The sequence below is a fragment of the Rhea pennata genome, chromosome 2 (genome assembly GCF_028389875.1).
Source record: "Rhea pennata isolate bPtePen1 chromosome 2, bPtePen1.pri, whole genome shotgun sequence".
NCBI classification, from domain to species: Eukaryota; Metazoa; Chordata; class Aves; order Rheiformes; family Rheidae; genus Rhea; species Rhea pennata.
Window position 1 is genome coordinate 150,878,203 of NC_084664.1, and position 20,546 is coordinate 150,898,748.

General features: G+C 42.7%; 1 protein-coding gene across 2 annotated transcripts in view; it reads right to left on the reverse strand.

Annotated features, from left to right (window-relative positions):
• Positions 1-20,546, reverse strand: part of SNTB1 (syntrophin beta 1) — a 120,364-nt gene that overhangs the window by 4,803 nt on the left and 95,015 nt on the right. For both annotated transcript variants that reach the window (XR_009957715.1, XM_062570582.1), the window contains exons 4-6: positions 11,509-11,648; positions 2,981-3,177; positions 389-579 (exon numbers count right to left, since the gene is read on the reverse strand). Coding sequence is in view for 1 of the 2 variants with exons in the window: in XM_062570582.1 (XP_062426566.1) it covers positions 389-579; positions 2,981-3,177; positions 11,509-11,648 (528 nt within the window). In the remaining variant the exon portion in view is untranslated. The remainder of the gene's footprint in view (positions 1-388; positions 580-2,980; positions 3,178-11,508; positions 11,649-20,546) is intronic.

Here is a 20,546-nt window from a genome sequence, read left to right on the forward strand (position 1 = left end):
TGGTTCCCTTAACAGATAAAGTGCATACGACCAGGTTGAAATTATTTTGAATATCTCATCATAAGTATTTTTTTCTTCTGCTCACAAAAGTTTAAAAATGATGTGGATAAATATAACAATTCTAACATCTGGCCACCTAGAGATACAGTTTGTTCTTAAATATAAGAAATCTTTCATCCCTCTTTACATGATTTTACCGTTTCATCTCTCCTTTTAATTTCTCTCTTTTTAAGGCCAGGTCACTACTAAGCACAAGAAAGCACGGCATCTAAATATCAGTAGTGGAATCTATACTGGGCAGCTGTTATTAGTACGTTTCCACCTTATAACCTTAAGGCCCACTAAAGAGATGGTAATTTGCATCCCGTTTGCTAAAAGCAGTACTTACAATTTCTCCATCCTTTCCTCCAAAATCTAAATAAAGCATCCTAATCCCATCATCTGAGGACATTTTTAGTTTTTCGTAGGGGTATTGTGCAATTGTCTTAGAGAAGGCACCATCTTGTGGTTCAGTTGTAAGAGAGAATCCGTGTTCATAATGGATGGTCAAACGGCACTCCTGGCTTTTATATGTGCAAGCTGAATAAGAAAACAAAATCTGGAATATAACATTCTTAAAAGCAACAAATTACATTTAGCTGCAGTAGCACACGTTAATGATGATACCTGTTTTAACTGTAATAGTAGAAAGAAGTGTCTTTCCGCAGTGTATACACCTAGGTGCTGATGCAAAAACAATCTGGTAACATTTAAGAAGACTCAACATGGCATTTCCCCCTTTCAAACCTTGACAAAGTCTCAACCACTCTTCTTGCTAAGCGCAACATAGCCAAAATCAATAAACGTATCACACAATGCGTGACAAAAATTAGAAGCTGTAAAGGGTATCCCTAAAGAATTTTGACGAAGATGAAGACACTCTTGAGTCCTCATTAGTGTCATGGTAACAGAAAAAGGGCCCAGATAATTGTACATAATAGCTATTGCAACAGAAAGTCTGCATCTCTCCCTTAACGCAGAAACACAGCACTGATCCAAGTTAAGAAAAAGAAGAGTTTAGGTGCACGCATCACAAACTCTCTTTCCCTTTTACATCTGAATTCCTTTGATAACTACAGTTTTTACCTAAAAGTTTCCCCAAAAGCCTTAGTATTCCTCTTATTCCCAGCAACACCTCCACTCTGGCAGAGCTGAGCAGGCTTGTGAAATCCCATTCCCAAGCCAAAAAAGCAGAAATTAAACACCTTTTTTTTTTTTTTTAATCTCCTCGCAGGGGCTCGATCTGGTAGCGTGTCTCAGCGCATGCCTGACAACACCCATCTGCCCACCTTCTGCACAACACGCAGCAGCAGATGCCACTTGCATTTCAACCATGGCGAGAGGCTGCAGCGGGATTCAAATACTGATTTCCAGTTAGTGTTCTGTATAAAATACCTTTTTGCTTTTCAGGGGAGTGATGTCAAGAACAACCCAACTGACCAGCCCGAGCACACAGCAACTGAATCCCGAGCCCTTGTTCACTCTTTGCAACCTTGATAACCTGAGCTTGGTTTCTGCATGGTGGCACTGCTCACCCGAATAAATGGCAAAGGCCCACAGCTATAAGATCACGTACACGCTTGGACACAGGTGCAGGTATAATTCTGCGAAGCAAGGATTTTAGCACTACCTTCAGCACTGTATTAAAAGAAAGGACTGAAGCCTTCCTGTAGCTTTTTGAAAGGAAAGGCTGAAGCATCAATATCATGGGAAGGCACTAGACTCAAGGAGAGAGACATGCTCTTGAGGTGGTGCCCCACTAACCATTGGGGTTGACTTCAGCTTCCTTTGGAGGCACTTGCAAACAAACCTGAGCTCCTGATAAGGTGGAGGTCCAGCATGCCTGGGCTCAGGGACACATACGAAGTCTTCACAGAACCGGCTCCAGCCTTACTGTGGAGCAGGTTCATCACTTGGCTCTCAGTCATACGTTTTCAGACTGAGTGGAGATACAGTTCAATTTTAACAGCCCTACCAACCTGAGAGCTAGTGAGGGAAGGACTCACAAATCGTATTGTGGTGATGGGCCCAGAAGAGGGCAGAGGGGAAGAGTGGACCGAGAAGCGAAAAAGGAATTCAGCCAGATGCTCAGGCCCAGCAGCATTGCCAGACGAGGCACTTAAGAGAAAGGTGCAATCTCAAAGCACTAGAGCTGTTCCAGTGTAACAGCTGGGTTAATAAATGAGGAATTAGGCCAGAATATCTGCAGCTGATTATTTTTATTCCCATCAATTTTGCATGTAGGAAGCACTGAGAAGTGACGCTGGCACTGGTGTTCAATGACTCCTGGCTGTATCTTGTGAGGGAAGTGACTAGGTGTCAAGATGCGGCTATGGCACTGGTTTGTACTTCACTCTTTTGAAGAGTGTAGATCTGGGTGAATAATTGAACAGCTCACACTTGTGAAGATGCAATATATTTGGCCTGTCCTCCTCTGCCTCTTCCCTTTGCAGCAAAAACTCCCACTAGTCTCTCAGGCGTCTTGGGTCTCACAAAAATGCTCTTTTCTGTAGGTTTCTGAAAACCAGCAGGCAGCTGCTCTTTTCTACACCTGACAAGCACTTCTCAGCAACATACAATCCTGCACAGATGTACAGGGTTGATGACAAATGTGTGTCTGAAACAGTGTGAGGGAAACAACATGAAAAATCAGAATGGTGACAGCAATAGCCACCAATAGCAATGGTGGCCTAGTTTTATGTCACTGGCCAGAGATGCCATACAAGCTGGAGCTGGGTGGGAAAGAAAAGAAATGATATTTTCAACACCCAGAACCTCAATTTGTACATTTTTTAAAATGAACCCTCTCTAGTAGAAATGGCTTGAACATCCCAGAACTGTGGGTTAATGACTAGCAACCTTTGGTCTGTATAACAGAGCAGGCATGAGGACAAAATCCAATGAGCACGTGTGAAGAAGTGATACTCCATGTGTTACTCACATGTTGTGATTTCTGTGATGAGCTCTGCAGAATTGTGACAGCCCTGTACAACACTCCTTGTCCACAGGGAGAGGTCTCTGCTAGTCTCTGTCCGGAAAAGGTGGGTTTCAATCCCTTGCCTTGTACCAGTACGAGTTGCAAAAGACAAATCCACCCCGGACTGCGGCGAGCCTTTTCCTGGGCCAGAATGGACCAACCTGAAATTGGATTTGAAAGTACATTAATGAATAATAACATCAACAAAAGCTGGTAGTTTAAGCTGCTGGCAGTGTTACATATAGCAGTTGCGTGCAGTGAAGGTAATTTAGTGCTAGCCAAATGTGCCGGAGCAATTTCCACAGCGAATTAAGGCTTCACCTTATCCGTACAAGGGGCAGAATAAGCAGCAGTGCAAGTGCCCACTACGCCGGCAGATCCTACGGCCGGTGACAGGCAACTCGGACACAGTTCAGAGAAGGCAGCTGAATCCCATCTTTCAGCATCAAACTGCGTCGCCATAAAGCTCAAGCATCTGCAGGCAACCACTACAATAAATGCTGTCAGATAAAGTAACAATTCCCATAAAGTAACAGGTTATGTAAAATATGCAGATGCCAAGTACCGCCTTGTGTATACTTTGCCTAACATAACCGTAAAATGCAAAATGCTGCAGCTATTTGTAATCCTGAAATTCTCTCACATTTTGCTGCCATTATTTTTTTTCTTTTTTTGGTTTTGGTGTGGCATGAACAATTGATTTCCTGTGACCAAGAAAGCTTTGTTCAGCCGAGCAAACACTAACTGCAGAGAATGCTTTTTAGAGATAAAATCAACACCTCATAATATTTCATTTCTCTTTAAGATAAAACATTTTTTTTCCCTATGGAAATGTGAGACAGTGAATGCAGACACCACACATGGACATTACCCTGGTTCCACTGGAAAGAGCAACACCGAGCAGCTTTTCACACTTTGAGATCTAGGTACTTCACCTCAGAGGGAGTCACAAAAGGAAACCAGGGAAATTCTTCTAGAAATCTTACTTCTGTTTTGTGCCTCCTGTTTGCCTTTCTGTAGGCAAACCATATACATTACATGAGACTATAAAACAAATACATAGCATGGTGGTGGAACACACTCTAAACCATGAAACGTGATTATACCAATTATCTACTGAATACTAATTCACCCTGAAATTACTTTTTCCATTGGGAAGAATAAATGCCTTTTGGCTGCCATCACAGAAGTTTGCCATCAGAGATGTTATAATAGGAAGAAGAGGAAAAAAGGTTAAAAAAAAAATTTAACTTTTTAGATATTGAAACACTAACCATAGGGCATCTGAAATTTTCTAAAATTCCCTGGCAGTCCATGCTGATATTCAGGAGATGTTTGGAGAACTTCTTGGGTGCCAGGTTTGTGAAAGAAAGGGCAAACCAGACAGTTGGTGGGAATAGTGGAAATAGGTCATTTTGCATCAGCTGCAAATCTGCTCCTCACAATCCAAAATATAATATGGGATACGGCATCATGCAATCCCAAACACTCCAAATAAGCTACCCATGGTAAAGAAAAAACAATGTAACCACTATAACACAGCATCCATGTGGCTGTGCTTCTCCCAGGACTTGAAGTCCTCTCCCCAGAACATGCTTAGACCCCTCTGTAGAGCACTTCATTGGGCCAAACAGATGCACCCCTCTTTGACACCTGCCTGTAAGATTTGCTATGTTTGTTCATGCCTAGGTATGTGGTAATTTTCAGTGAACTTTTTGCAAATTTGATGATTAACATAGGATACTGGGAATTAAAATTTCCTGTGTTTATTTCTGCTGCTTTCAAAAAAACCTTGGCTTTATGCTTTATTAATAGCACTGGCATTCTTGGCTTACCAGCATATGAATAGAGGGAAGATATATTATACAAATTAGTATGTTGAACACATTCAGCATGAACCTTGTTTTCTTGCCTGCCTCTTCATTCACAACATTATCCCCTCAATATTAAAAATTCAACCTCATTATTTAAAAATCCTCTTCTTTTGTACAACTCCAGATGATGTTTTTAAAAGTCAGGCAGTTAAGCATAACTAGACAAATATGCAGCAGAATATCTGATAATATTTGTGTATCAACTATCAGCACTAACGTGTCTAGATACAAGTCAAGGATTCCCAAGCTTTAGTAAATTCACATTTCCCTGAGCTGTTTAATTTACATGAAAGTTCTTTTCTCCTGAAGGACATACAGACACTTTAAACGGCAAAAACACCAGCGTTCTTGACTTCACAGGCGGCTTCCTCCTGCACGTGCTGCCCGGCGCTCTGGAAGCAAAGGAGCCGGCGTGGCCGGCGCGTCCTGCGCAAAGCAGCCGCAAAGGCACGACAGAGCAGCGGTGTTAATATTCAGCCGCTGTGCCGGTCCCTGAAGGTTACGCAGATACTGCCTGGTTTATGAAACAGCTCTGCAAGAGCGCAGGAGCCCCAAGAGCTTTTTCCCTGGAGCCCGCAGGAGCCGCCAGAGGGCAGGAGAAGGGCGTTAATGACGAAGTCCGTCCGTGCAGCGTTTCGGTAACAGGCAGTGGCTGTAAAACGCAACTCTTTGCACACTCCAGGGAGCCAGGAATACACTTCTGATCTTCTCTAATTTCTCCCTCGTCCCTCTGTTTTGGGGAGCCATTTGGCATTACTCTTTAGAAATGCATAACAGCGCGAAGCATGTGGCACAACTCGAAGTGTTGGTGTTGAGTGAGACTTGCTAGGAGCTGCTTTTCATCCCAACACAATGAAAGGAGTTTCAAGCATTTGCTGCAACACCCAAAAATGTAGCGGCCTCTTCAAGAAGGACAGTGAAACCAGCCCTGACATTCAAAGCAAGTGCTCAGCTGCTCATTTTGGATTTATCTCAGAGGAGGCTCTGATACAAGTTCATCAGCATTCAGGCAGCTCTGCCTGGTTGAAAGCCATTATAATCTGACCTTTCTTACACTGATATCGCTCCTTACCCCTGAGTTAGCATTTGAAACCTGTTCTAGAGCAGCTGTACTCTTTGGAAACCTTTGCACACTCAGTTACTCCTTCGAGCTCTGCCCTGGAGGCAACCACACTCCCAGACCGTGGAGGAGCAGCAGGGACCGTGTACTCCACGTTACAGACCGGCACGGTAGTCCTTGGAGACATAAAATACTCTACCTCTGTAAACACTCTACCTCTTTGCAAAGATGATGATTCGGTACCCGAACTCCATTCCCAATCTTCCAGCCACGGCCCTGGTCACTACCTCGCGTTACAGCCGCAGGACAGGCGGACAGGTTTAAAGCAGTATTCCTGCAGTTGGTCTGCTGCGTATTTAGAAAGTCATACAACAGCAACTGGTGAATATTTGTAACAACAGATGAGTCAGAATTGCCTCGATAACTAGAACAGAAAACTCAGTGCTTACAATTACCAAATTGGCATCAAAACAGCTTTAATGCTCTTTGGGGAGAACCTCAACTTTGCACAAAAGCAACTTAGAGATGCTTCATCTTCAGTCAGACTGCAACATGTGGTGCTTTTTTCCATATCTGGCATGACAATGCAATTTGTACTAGTATTCTAGAATTTTACTGCACTGCATAAACATTCAAGATGTAATTATTTAAGCCCCATTCCCATGCTATAGGGAGACACTGTTATTCTTACTTTAGGCATAAGGAAGAACTGAATCAGAGATTATGACAAAAAGGTCCCTGGAGTCAGGGCTACGAGCCAGTTGCTGTGCCTCCCAGCACACAGATTTAAAGGAGCAACTTAAGTCTCCTGATCTCAGTTTTATTTGAGCTGTTACTTATATTCCACACAAAGGTAGGAAAGACTGGCTGGAAAATATTTTTCAGTCTTAATATCATCCATTGGTTGAAGGCAAACTGATCAAAAAAAGAAGGTACATTGAAATTCTGCTGTTAAAAAACACCGTAGGAAGACTGTAACTCTTCTACCACTTTTCAATTTTTTCTGCTCATTAAGTCTTGGGTAGATTAAGCATGACTCTGTATAGTATCTGGCACAGAAGTTTTCCAGTTTCAGCAGCTTTTCAAATATGCATTAGCTAAGCAAAAATGTTTTCCCAAGGACTCATAAAAATCTGAAAGATGGGAGCAGCCAAGATTACAACATGTGGTCTGCAAACTTTCCAGGTGAAAAGTTCTAAATTGCACTGATCGATGCACAAGAAGGACTAAAAAACATATCATAAGAAGGATAATCACTGACCAAGTACCAACACAGCAGTCAATACCAACAGCAAAGCGTTTGTATTTGTGTGGTGTAACGACTCAGTCTGGTACATCCTAAAATTAGTAGCCTGCAAGGTTTTAATCAAAATGACCTGAAACAATAAGTGTGATGATTTAGGGAATCCATCAGTTCAGATAGCCTGTTCTCCTTGAGGAATCATTATTTATCTGTATATACTAGACTGCAAATTCCATTCCAAATGTCATGTTTGGTCTATCTGTTGTCCTTGCACCTTCATGTCAGATTCGTGGTGATATTAATAAAAAATCATAGAAATGGGGCTGGAAAGGTTCACGAGAGTTCATTTCGTGCACCCCCCTTCCCAGAGCCAGGTTGACTCTACCAGTGACACTCCTGACAGTGCCACCTTTCCTTTAAACTCCCCTGGAGAAGATCACGCACATTCGCCAGACGATCTCATCCAGTGCCCCACCTGATTTCCCCCACTGAGTTTCCCCCAGTGCCTGCCCTGAATGTCCCCTGCCACAAATGCATCCCATTATGTCCTACTTTATCCACAGTGGACCTGGAAGAAAACACATGTCCCTGTATTCCTTTTGTCTTTTCTTTTGTATACTTGAAAACTATTCCCTGGACTTCTCTAGATCAACCAAAGTTTCTTAAATATCCCCTCATTGAGAGTTCTCTAGTCTTATCATTTGTATTGCTTTTTTGTGGACCTTCTACAAGTAGTTGGCATCTTTTGGGAAGTGCAATGTCTCACATGAACATGGTGTATCCGCTGAGGTCTTACCAGTGCTGTGTAGGCAGGTTAGATTACTACATCCGTCCCACAAGCAATACTTACGTTACAGTCCAAGATGATTGCTTTCATTTCCCCTTCTCAACAACATTACACTGTTGATTTATGCCATTTCACCATAATGTTCAGATGCCTCCTGGCAGATCTACTTCGCCTGTCATTCTCCACCCAAAACCCACGTAGCTGATTATTCCTGAGTGCCAAACTTTGCATTTGTCCTTACCAAACTGCATCCCATGTGTTTTTACAGGCCATTTTTCACATCTGTAAAGACCCTTCAGCAGTCCAACATCAGCGCTGAGCAATTTCTCATTCCCTTCCAGCCTGAAGGCTGATGCTCCTCAGTTCACACAAAAATCTCATTCCACACAGAGATAACTATCCCCTCAGGGCAAACCAGTCTGCTATCAAATCTGTAGTCAGAAGAAAATGTAACTAAGCAACCAGCCACCTAAGAAGGAGATTATTTAGTAAGGTTAATCAGTGGTCACTGACAAAGGGGACTGGCAATGTCCTCCAGAGGGCTGTTTTTGCACATTAAGATGTGTGAGCAGGAAGGGGAAGGGTACACAGGTTGGGGACCCTGAACCAAGCTGCAGCTGTTAAGAGTAAACAGGTTGAGAAAGACACAGGTGTTTCCCAGCAATGCGCAGTGGCCTGCCCGCAGCGGAGCAGTAATACAGACGCACGTGGTCTGATCAGGAAAGGAGCTCCCACTGCTTGTGCAGGATCACCTTGAGCCATGTGCAACACCGCACGTGTGCGGCGGGCAGGGAACCATGTATTTTCACAGTCTTCATTTTCTAAAGGTGAAGAACACCCTGCTCCTGGAAGGAGGACGATCCACCACAGTCTTATGCTGTTCTTCATCACCCACTTACCTTCCTCCTCACTGCCTGGATCAGCCTAAAAAGCACTTATGAAGGAAAGGTTCCCCAATGAAATAACTGGCAGTTTCTTCAACTGACAATACCGTATTGCCCAACAACGTCTGCACTTACTGTCATTTACCCCTCCTGATATTTTTTGTTTCCCAACATGCCTAAGTCACATTTTCTGAAGGCATTTACGTCCCAGCACCAGACGTACAGCGCTCCAGCTGAGCTGAGCTGAGCCTGGAGATGTACTGCTTTGCCACAGCAAAGCCACGTAAAGTGACTGTGTTGAACTGCATTTTACTGCAAGCTATAATTAGTTAAACTGCCTCCTACTTGAGATGGGCTAGAGGATATTCAGGCTTTACGAGCAATCACAGTGGTTCAGCTGGCAGGAGGGTCCTAACGACATCTGGACATCGCAAATGTCCAATGATCCCACTGTGTTATCAGAGGCGGGATCCCCCATCACTTAGAAGAGCAGGACTTTGGTCTGTTTACATATAACATCCTAAAGCAGTGGGGCAGAGTTGCATCCTTCTGCTGGGGAGGCTCCACTAAAGGCAGCAGTTTATTCTGGGGACAGAGGAATGTGGCCAGATAACTGACACACTACAAAACAGGGTGAGGAACTCATATAGAAATTAAAAAAAAAAAAAAAAAAAAAGATTTTGGCTTTGAATCTCTCTTTTGGAGCACAACCAGTACTGCAGGCAAAGCAGTGCGTGGAGGGCCCAAGGGGCTGCCCGGGTCCCCCAGGCACAGCAAGGACAGTGGTGCTGAGTGCTTCCTGGCCCAGGCACGGGTCTCAATGGTTATGATTACTGAGGTAGCCTGCCCTTGCTGCCCCTCCTGGTTCAGCCAAAAAATGCCATTTTCTGTGCAGCTCACATCATGCAATACCACCTGCCAGCAGGAATTACATAGCGGCTGCAGCGCCGTTCCCTTGGCAAGGATTTTATTTTCCCTCTGCGCATCATGCTTTGATGGCTGCAGGAACACCAATATATGTGGATCCCTTCTACGATGGACACAAGGACTGCTGATACATGGTCCCCATCTCCTGAGCCCCTGCCTGAGGACACAAGGAACTCCCAGCGCTACTTCTCTTAATGAGACATTCTTCATCCCAGAAACAATTCTGCAGAAACGTGACCAAAGGGGAGCAAAGGACAAAGGAAAATATTCTCCTATTTAAAAAGTCAGAGTCAGTTTCCACCTGGCACTGATGCTATCCAGAGCTCACTCCCCAGTGGGTCAAAACTACCAGCAAGTTTTTCTTCAGCAAGGATGTTGCAATAGGAACAGCAATAAATTGCTGATGAGGACATTGGCCCAGTCCCCCAGAGGCAAGATTACCATGCTGTGAGGCAACACTACGTGCTGCTCATCACGGGGCAGGCATCGTGTCAAGGCCTAGTGATGTGTGGTCAGCACATCCAGGCACACACTCATGCTGTAACACCCCACCCAAGTTTCCAGGAGGAATTCTTGCACTGGATTTGTCATTCCTCACTGCCACCACACATGGCAGGCTGAAAGCTTGCCTTGTGTCCTGTAAAGCACAGGACAGGCTCCTTATTTTATGCTAACGCAGGGTAAGCCAGAATCCAGCCTCCTGGGAAGTCTGAAAGACTCTATCACGGGTAGGTAGATTGGGACAAAATAACTATTAGCACAATTTACCAAGTTTAATTTTAATTGAATGATTTACCAGCAAAGTCTCAGATCATTTGGGAAGAGAATAGAGCGAGTGAGAACAAGAATTAACTAATGAGAGTGCAGTAAGAGAGTCACTGCTTTTGGCCACGTGTTACCAGGCCTTCCAATGAGTATCCATTGAAAATAGTATAATAGAGGCCTGCATAAGGACCAAAACAATGAAACAGCAGCTCTTTCTCAAACCATTTGACCATACTGTCTGAAAAACGTGATTTAGATGCGTGTTAAGAACCACAGGCAGTTTTCAGTGTATAAAGACAACCATGGGAAAGCTCTCTCTGGATTAATGTTGATGGAGACCTTTGAAATAATGTAGATAGATAAATTCAAGAATGTGTCTTTCAAGCTCACCATTTCAAGCTAAACAGCCAGATACTAGCTGCTTAGAGTGGGAACATAAGATGTGCTGAAATTCAGTGTCTCCATCTTATGTACAAGCCTTCAGAAGCTCCAGCCATTACTGGCGCACTGCACTTGGTGTAGTAATTTCATACCAGCAGAAGAATACCAGTACGTTAAATTCAAGGCAATTATTTCATATTTTTCAGCCTGGAAAAGTAGCTCTGTTCTGAATGCACCTGCCAAGCTCTTAGGTCTGCACACAGAGATAGAAATATCACGGGATCAAGCTCTCAGCTTTTTAAGCACTTCTGCTTCCAGATCTCGGTCAAACTACCACATTCATAATCTTTCTGGTGTGACTTTGGCAATTAGTCTTGGCCAGAATTTGAAACAAGAGGGAAGTGAGAAGTAACAATTAAGCTGAACACATTAGCCCATTGAAGAATAATCTGGTTCTTAAACCATGACATTTCAAGTGCGATATGCAGCTATGCACCAGCTATTTCTGATCTCAGTTGATTCAGCCATTCCCAGTGTTCTTGAAGTAGCTATAACAAAAAAGCAAAGGTACCTGGTTGCTAGCAAGGGGTAGGTGTGCAGAGGGTTGAACCAAGCTTCCTTCATTCGCGGCATGCTCTCATATATTAAAAGGTCTTTCTCAGTCAAGACAACTAGCACTGGCTTCCAGTGCTTCTCGTTGTCTCCTGGCACCTGAAAAAGAGTAAAGTTTCAGTGAAACAGCACGAGACAAAGCTAGCATCATGCAAAGCCTATCAACATGAACACATTCAGTCCTGGGAAAAATCACGAGCAAACAAGAGCTTTACTCCTTTGGTTTTCAGACTTCTACCACCAGAATTTATAACCAGATGCAGCAGAAATGGAGCAAGGAAATCTGCTGCTCACATTAGCGCTACCATTTCCAAGCCTCCTTGCAGCTTTTACTCACTACAGGCTGTTTCATAAATGCAGTAGTGGAAGAAAACAGAGCTAGAGCTGGCTGTGGTATGCATGAAAGGACTTAGGAAAAAATCTCTGCCTTCAATGTATATTTACAATGTGTAGCATTCACATGTAGCTGTCAGATTTTCCTGAGTGCTGGACACTGCTGCTGCTGTTTCTAGCTTTTGTGACTCCAAAAAGCTACATCACCACTAATAAAAAAAGAGTGTCCGGTAGTAAAAAACTGTGTGTTTGGGAGCGGGTGGGTTTGCTTTTTTCCTCAGCAGCTCATGTTTTCATTGCTCCTCTTCCACTCTTGCTTCCCAGCAACTTTACAAGTGCCGGTTTATAAAAAAATCCAAAATAAACATAGGATTGATGTGTAGCATTGACTCAGATCTCTTCAGACTTTGCACCTTCTTTTCAAACTCATCTGCAGAAGATGTCTAAAGCCTGGGACATCAAAGCTCTTTACTGGCTGGAGTATCCAGATGTGGAATTATATTTTACAATTTAGGCATGTTATAGTCCACATGACTACACAATTACATTTACAGGTATTAAGCATGGACCATGATTTTTATCACTGTCCTCTGGCAGCATGGAAGAGCCTAAAAATAGATGGAAATATGGAAGCGGATTAGTTTCAAATAAAAATGAAGATCTTGGCTATGATAGACAAGTTCATCATTTTTCTTTTGGTCCACAGAAAGAAGAAGAAACCACATTATGCAGTAACATTCTCACGGCCATGATTCCAAACTGATATTAAATGGAATTAATTGGGTATTAGATGGAATTAAACAAATTCAGAGATTCATCAGAGAATCTGGTTCTGTACATGACTCCTTAACTGGAACCTCTGCCAGAACACACTATCTACCCGTGTGTTATGGGTGATTCCAGCCTGTGTGCCATGGACGTGTTTGCCATTACTGCATGGAGAAAAACTCAGCAGGGATCAGTCAAAAGGACCCCTCCATTTAACAATATTTAGAGGAAAAAAAATAAGGGTCAACCAAAGATTAGCCCAGGCTGGGAACGGCACAGCTGGGAACCGTGATTAAGATTCTTAAGTATGACATGCCTTAAGTGATGCACTCAAACTGAGATCCACATTTGAAACACTGGCATTTTATACCAAGACAGGTTCCAATACAACACCTAAAGCAGTCTTAAACTTAAGCATAAGATTTTTGGCTCAGACTATTTTTAAAAAATATTTTTCCTTCCCAATTAAGCTTCTCCAATAATCATGTTCCTGTTTACATCATTATTTTCTCATGGGTTGCATATGCTTGAATGTTAATAAGATAAAAAAGCAACTTAACCTGATACAAAGTTCATCTGTTTAATGTTTTCAAGAGCATCAACACCTACAATTTTCTTGAGGTGACAGTTTCTTGATATGCAATCTCTCCTTTTCAAATACAACAGAACAGAGCAGCTGCTTAATTAACCCACCTACTGATAGAGTCCAGCAAGAATGTAAAATCCAAGGCTTTCACAGACCCCATGTACCACACAAACATTCATCAGCAGGGCAAAGTGTCCTTAACTGGTTAATACCACAGTTATTAACTACAATCAATACGACAGTTCTCAGCATGGAGATACAGAAGTAAATGTTATAGCAATCTTAATAATTAATTTTTGTGCATCTGCCTTTACTCTTTTAACACAGGGGGTTTAAGTACATATTTTTTCAGATTTTTAAAAAAGAAAATAGAATATAAACACAAAGTCAAGAGCAATACGTGCCAAAGCCAGGACTCCCAGCCAGAAAAAGAGCAGAGTCCCGCGCGCACAACGCAGCCAGCTGAGCCTGCGGTTTTCCTCGCTACCTGGTAGAGAGGGGAGCCTGGAGCAGACGTGCCTCGGTCCTAACGTGCTACTGCAACCTCTCCTATTTGCAAGGTGCATGTTGGAGAGAGGTTTGGGGGAGAGCAGACAACAGTGGTCACCTGCATGCTGCCAGGAAGCCTGACCTAGGTGTGCGCAGCTGTGATGATACGCACATTTTTAACAGCATTTTTTAAACCCTTGCCTGGACGATAGCTGTCTCATCGGTGAGGAATGCTGGCGTAAGCAAGCCTGCTTCTATTTCAAACCTGAAGAAGGATTTGTGTGCCCGAAAGCTTGCCTGTTTTTTCCAGCTGTAACAGCTGATCTAATAAAAGATACTGTCTTTTGGTAAAAAAACCTTGAATTGCATTACTATTCACTGATTTCAGTAGTTTGGGATCGTGCTGTAACAGTTGATGCAGTGCTTTTCACAACCAGTCGGCTGTTAGCTAAGGTGGCAAAGAGAACACGTTGTTCCCAAAATGATAACAGCAAATTCTACAAAGCAAGAACAGGGTCTGCAAACCCAGTGCTAGCCTATATCGCACATCTTGAACGAATTAGTACAGGAAATTAATCTGGATCAAACAACAGTAGCATACCAAACACGATGAAAATACCAAATTACAATACAATAGCAAAAAGCAAGCTGTCTATTGGCAACTAAAGTGAAGGATTTGTTCAAATTTTAAAGGATTAAAATCTGACATATCGTAAAAATAACACGAAATACTTCTCTAAGAGTAAATGTAATTTGAGGTACATTTTAGAGGCACTATTTTAGATGTTAGTTCAGGTCAGCTTCTCAGTGAGCATTTTGCAGCGTTCTGGCACTCCTGCGGCTATCTCTTCACTCCACTTCCCAGGTGGATGCATATAATTCAAAGTGCATTTATCTATGTTGCAGACAAATAAAATCACCATCTACCAGAGAAAGCTTTTCAAACTCAAGTCCTTTTCAAAGTCAAAACATTGGCTCAAATCTAGATGAAGATAAATACAGAAAAGAAAATTCTTCAGCTCATCTCAGTGAAGTTTACTGCTTGCATTCACAGGTGAAATTCCACTTAAAGTCAATGAAGCTATAAATGTTTATAGCAGAGGTAAACTTGTTCTTTTTTCTTCCTAGACACATTGTGCCATAAGATTAAAGTATTTCAGCACAAACCTGTAAACGTAGAACATATTCTAATGCAAAAAAAAAAAAAAAAAGAGAAAAGAAAAAGAAAAAAAAAGCAAAGCATCTGCTCTTCTAGTTGCAATCTAGACTTTATTGATTCTCATGTACTCATTATGAAGTGAAACCTTGTCTTTTTCCCATATGCACCTCTCAGTTTGCATTTCCAAACTTAGAAAATAGTTCCTGTGTGGTAGGTACAAAACCTAACTTCTTTGCATCCAGCCACCTTCTGGCTGGACCTGGGACCATAACAGAGGAGAGCTGTGTTCGTGCCTCACTTTGCCACTGACTTCCCATGCAAAGTTGGTTGAAGTGCTCCACACCTTGTTTCCGTAAGGGCACCCTGGACTCTACCGGCGTGGTAAGTGCTGCTGTAATGGAAACAGATGTAGTTATGAAGGCAGACAAAAAGCGTGGAGGAACATCTGCTGTATTTCAGCAGCTACCTGTGACTAAAGTCAGACTTGGGGTGACACAAGAGCAACAGTGGCTCAATGAGGAAAGCACACTTGTCACTTAGCACTCAGACACCCCAGACCCCGCTGCACTGGGAACACGCTGAACAGTCACTGGTTTTGACCACCTCCATCGAGGTTGGGCAGTGTCGCTCCCGGGCTTTGCTTTAAGGCCGGACCTGCACTCTAAAGCACTGACTCTGCAAATAACGGAGCAGGAACTGAAAGCTGCTCCTGTGACTGCTCCTGCTGGTTTCATGGAGACTACTCACATACTGAAGGCCCCGCTTGCAGCCTACCCTTGAAGAGTAACTCCTTTGGCACAGAGCAACTACCAGCGCATCTCAAAGAGAGCTAGCTGGTTTTCCCTGCAGGCTATGGGAACCCCGGCCCCCTTTAATGACTTCCAAATCTTTAACAGTTTTCACATACGATTAGTTGTTATACACGCAATGGGCAATTCAGTGAACTTACTGACATCCTTTTACAAATGGTTTGGCCCTTTACTCTTTCATCTACCTGGTCTCTCTTTCGTAAAGTTTTCCTTTGAATTTTTGTTATTCATCTACTTCAGGCTGCCAGGAATAGATGAAAGAATACTTTTAATCTACGAAGCTTAGGGATAATTAAATTAGAAACCTTGGTGTAGCCTGGAAAGCTGTTTTATATTTTCATTAACTCAAAGGGGACATTTCAATTACATTCCACGTTTAGTAAACAAATTATATACTAGGAGTAGAATTCACTGCAGCAAGTATCCAAAATGCCTTTCAGAGATTTGTCGTTATGGCAGCAAGTTTATGCTTATAATAAGTGGTTTAACACCCTTCTCCCTCAGCCTCTCCCCTCTCCCCAAATCCAGAAGGTTATAATATCCCCTCATACAGAACACAGGAGGAACAATCAAGGAAGGATTTTCTGCATTTTTTTTCTTGCTCTTTTCCTCTCCCCCCCTCACTTAAAATCTTTCTGTGCTGACAAGAAATGGCATTGATACACACTGGGATATGTACCACGAATTTTCTGCCTTTATGTTGTCTCTTGATGAAGGACTATGTCCACGTCCAGAATAAATCTGAATCATTACAGAAACCTGCTTGTCAGGTCCTAAAAATAATGGCTGTGACCGAAAAGCATGCGTTCGTCCAGGCCGAACAGCGGCAACGCAGAAACCTATCATGCAAATAAGAATCAATGTGCATATTTGTGTGCGCTCACTTGATGGCATGCAATTTTCAATGTGAGAGTGGGCGTAAGCGACAGCAGGGGATATCAGCACCTCCCACGCCACACAAAGAGGAGAGGTGTTTGGCTGCTAAACTTGTAGTTTTAAACAGGAAATAATATGCACATTGTTTAGAGAGAAAGCTAATGACGATGTGTCTGTTTTCGTTCTCTCTCACCAACCTCAAAGGCGCCAGCTCAAAGGCGCCTCGTGCTGCTGTCAGACTTGTGCTTGTTATCAGCGTTGAAGCACACCCCAAAATCCCCCAAAGGGCATGATATTGCCTCCTGTGAGCAGCTCCCGGTGACCAAGCGATGCACGGGTGATGCGCCCGCGTGGCAGTGGGGCCACGGGAACTGACAGCGAGAACCGCGGGAGGCAGAAAGTCGCGGGACCTACAGCGGGCGCAACGCTAAGCCCTCCTGTCTCCAGCCTGAGCAGCTACCCCCTGGGGTCGTCAGAAAGGGCCACAGGACAGACAGCTACGATTACTGGCGCTGACGAACACGAAAAGGACACCTATTCTTGTGACAGGTCTGCTCAGGTCTAAACTCGTTCTAAAGACCCTTCAAAATGACAAGGCAGGAGCCAACTTTTGTCAGAAGTAACACAGTCAACCATGTCTGCGTGACAGGATGTTCAAGCTAATGTCCTGATTCCCTGGACTAATACAGTGTTCAAACAGCTCTGGCTCCTATCCAAACAGCTCTGAAGGTCAACAGAAGCATCTCAGTCCTGTCAGTATTCACCAGCGCAGCAATGGTAGGCAATCTCCTTAGACAATTTCTACAGCCAAAAAGGAACGCCCAATGTGAGCTTTTAATTGAAGTTTGCTCCAGAGCTCAGTGAAATCAACTGCAGTCTCTCCAATGATTCCTTAGGTTTTGGACTAGGCCCTTGGAAAACAAGCCTAGGAGGCGGCACAGCTCCCAGGGGTACGGAGAAGATGGAGTCAGATTCTCCTCGCAGGTGCACTGTTGCAGGATGAGAGGCAACACCCACAGGCTGAAACAAGGGAAATTCTGACTAGACACTGCGAAAAATTTTTTCACCATGACAATGGTCAAACATTGGAACAGACTGTGAAATTTCCACCCTTGGAGATATTCAGAACTTGACTGGACAAGGCCCTGAGCAACTTGGGCTAATTGGCTCTTCTTAGAGCAAGGGGTTTGAACTAGATGATCTCCCTTCCAACCTGTATTATTTCCTAACTCTATCAAAGTCTGGAAAAATGAGAGTAGAAATGCATATTTGGGTCAGAAATTTGTGATTTAGACTTCCCCTGAGTTACAATTGGCTGTACAGCATCCCATACACATGCAGCTTTTTGTGCATACATACATGTGTTGCATGAACATTGCATCAACATGAACGTAGTAGTCACACAAATTGGTTATTGGAGTTCAGAGCATTGCAGGCTGCTTCATACCCTGTACCTTAAACCATTTATAGTTGAGTAAACTATGTGCAAAACACTCAGTCCTTCTGACTTAGCAAAGTTTAACACTCTGCACTTCATTTGTAGTGGATTCCTTGCAAAAGACAAGGAATGTAAGGTAGTGGAAAAGCCAGCATCCCATGAACTGTACTCAGTGTACAATATGTCTTAAGTAACATATTTAACAACTGCATGAAAAATTTTTAATGCACTCTCTTCTCCTTATCTATGTGTCCACAGAAACTGGTTACCTAGATACATAGAAATCCAGCTTCAGAGGACTCAAAAGGGGAAAATTTTAATTTGTGTATTTTAGAAACCTCTTTTGCAGTGAGATGGGAAACTCCAGCCTTCTGATAATGTCAGGAATATTCCTAGAGAGGAGACAACCAGGCAAGGAGCTGCAGAGGCGGTTAATGAAGTACCATTTGTTCAGGACACTGACTGTTTTTCATGTTATAGGAGGTGAAAGAAATTCTACTGTTTTTTAAAAAGTATTCTGATGCTTTCTGAGTAAAATACCTTTTCTTGATAGCAGCTTCTTCACTCCATGAGTTTGAAGTCTGAAATTTATCGGTAGTAATTTATCAGTGGTAAGATAGCAAGGCTTTGTAAACAGCAAAGGTCCAATTCTGAAAAGATGCGCTGTTGAGCTAAATGATTTCTGTAGAAAAAACCTGCCTTACTTTTTTCACTTTTTCTTTTAACTCAGAAATTGGCAGAGGAGAGTGGGGGAGAGCGGGGAAGAGGACATTTCATCAACCCAGGACTGAGGTAAGGAAGACTTACTCAGCCACACAAGGACAGAGAAGAGGTAAGTCAGACACTTAATTGGAAAGGTCGAAACAGGTCCAGCTAGCACTGGAAACTGAAGGTTGATAAAGAGATAGTGGAAAGGCCAGCTATAGTTCAACTGACCTTCAGAGACAGTTCACCTGGAAACAAACCTGTGCTGGAAGAGGCCACATTTAAGTATCATTTATAAAAGTGGAATAGGGGAAGGAGGAAAAAGGCATTAACCTTGAGCTTTTCTAATCAGTTACACTGATTGATCAAGTGAACATAAAATCTGAAGAGTCGGAGAGAGCACAAAGTCACTTAATTAGTGCAAAAACCTAAACAAAAATGCAAGCAATTGCAACTATCTACCCACATGGCCTAGAAGCATCTGTGGTTCACCCAATAATCATCTCTTTCTTCCGACATGCTCACACCACATGTTTAGGATAAAAGTGAAGATGATAGTATTAGACACTTTTGCATCTGTTGTGCACATTTTGAGTTGGTAATGTTTACACATGGGATGTCTGGGCTCTTCAGACTGTGAAGTGAGGGTGACCATAACTTGCTTTCTGGAAATGTCTCATGAACACGTAGCTATAAGGTTGGGGATAACACCTATCTGAAGTTTTATAAGTATTTACGTAAAAATCACAATTAAAATGAGGAATGGACAGTATGTCTAAGACACAGCTTGAGTCTGGGAATGATAAAAAGCTGCATTGTCTTCAAAATCATCATTGGACAATAATCCTAGCACTATGCAAAAAGTACTGTACTCCCCTTTAAAATGGAGTAGGCACCTTCTTCCAGTAATCCAGCTCTGCCCTAGAAAACACCGGGAAGGGATGATGGCATGGTCCTATATCTACCACTTCAGTTCATGGAGCCATTCTGCACATCAGGCTCAGCTCCATGAGAAAGACAATACTTGTGAATAGCTTTCAATTAGAGGCAAGAAAAGAGGTGGGGAGATTTGGAGGCTTTACCCTATTTCCTATGTAACTGCTCAAAAACAGATATGATCTTGGATTACTCTTATTCAATGGTGGGAAAAAGCAATTTTCCCCAAATTCCCACAATACCAATAACATCAACCATTATCTGTTACACTCTGTAGGTTGCTATATCCTAGAGTTTTGCTGTGGGCACAGTTTGCTGTTCAAGACACGGCAAAACATTTTATGAGGGAGTTTATCCTCATTAGTGGGCTAAAATGGTAATTTTACAGGAGCAGAATCAATGTAATGACAGCACAATTTCAAATCACTGTCTCTAAAGAGTCCTTAATTTACAACTGAATCTGACTTCTACCAATCAAGTAGGTACTATATTAGGATAAACTAGTAATAATCCCCATTATCTCAAGACATACACATTTTATCTTTCAGTTCAATAAAAATGCATTGATTTCTAATTATCAACTCAAGAACACCTGTCAACAGAGCCAAATCAAATGTGAATGCTGGAGGTGGAGTTTTGATCTGAAAGCAGCTTGCAGTTTTTAATGATGCCTCAAACAGATGTAAAATGTCATTTGAAATGATTACACATTGTCTGGTGAAGGACAGGTAATCATCAATGTCTATCTTAGAACTATACTGACTGAAATCTGTCTGAGAAGATGGGTTGTGTCTTTCTCTGCCACATTGTCTTTTCCAATATTCAGTCTGAGAAATGATGGCCCATCATGAGTTGTACCTTTTCAAGACTGACAGATTTGACTGCTTTACTCCAGGGT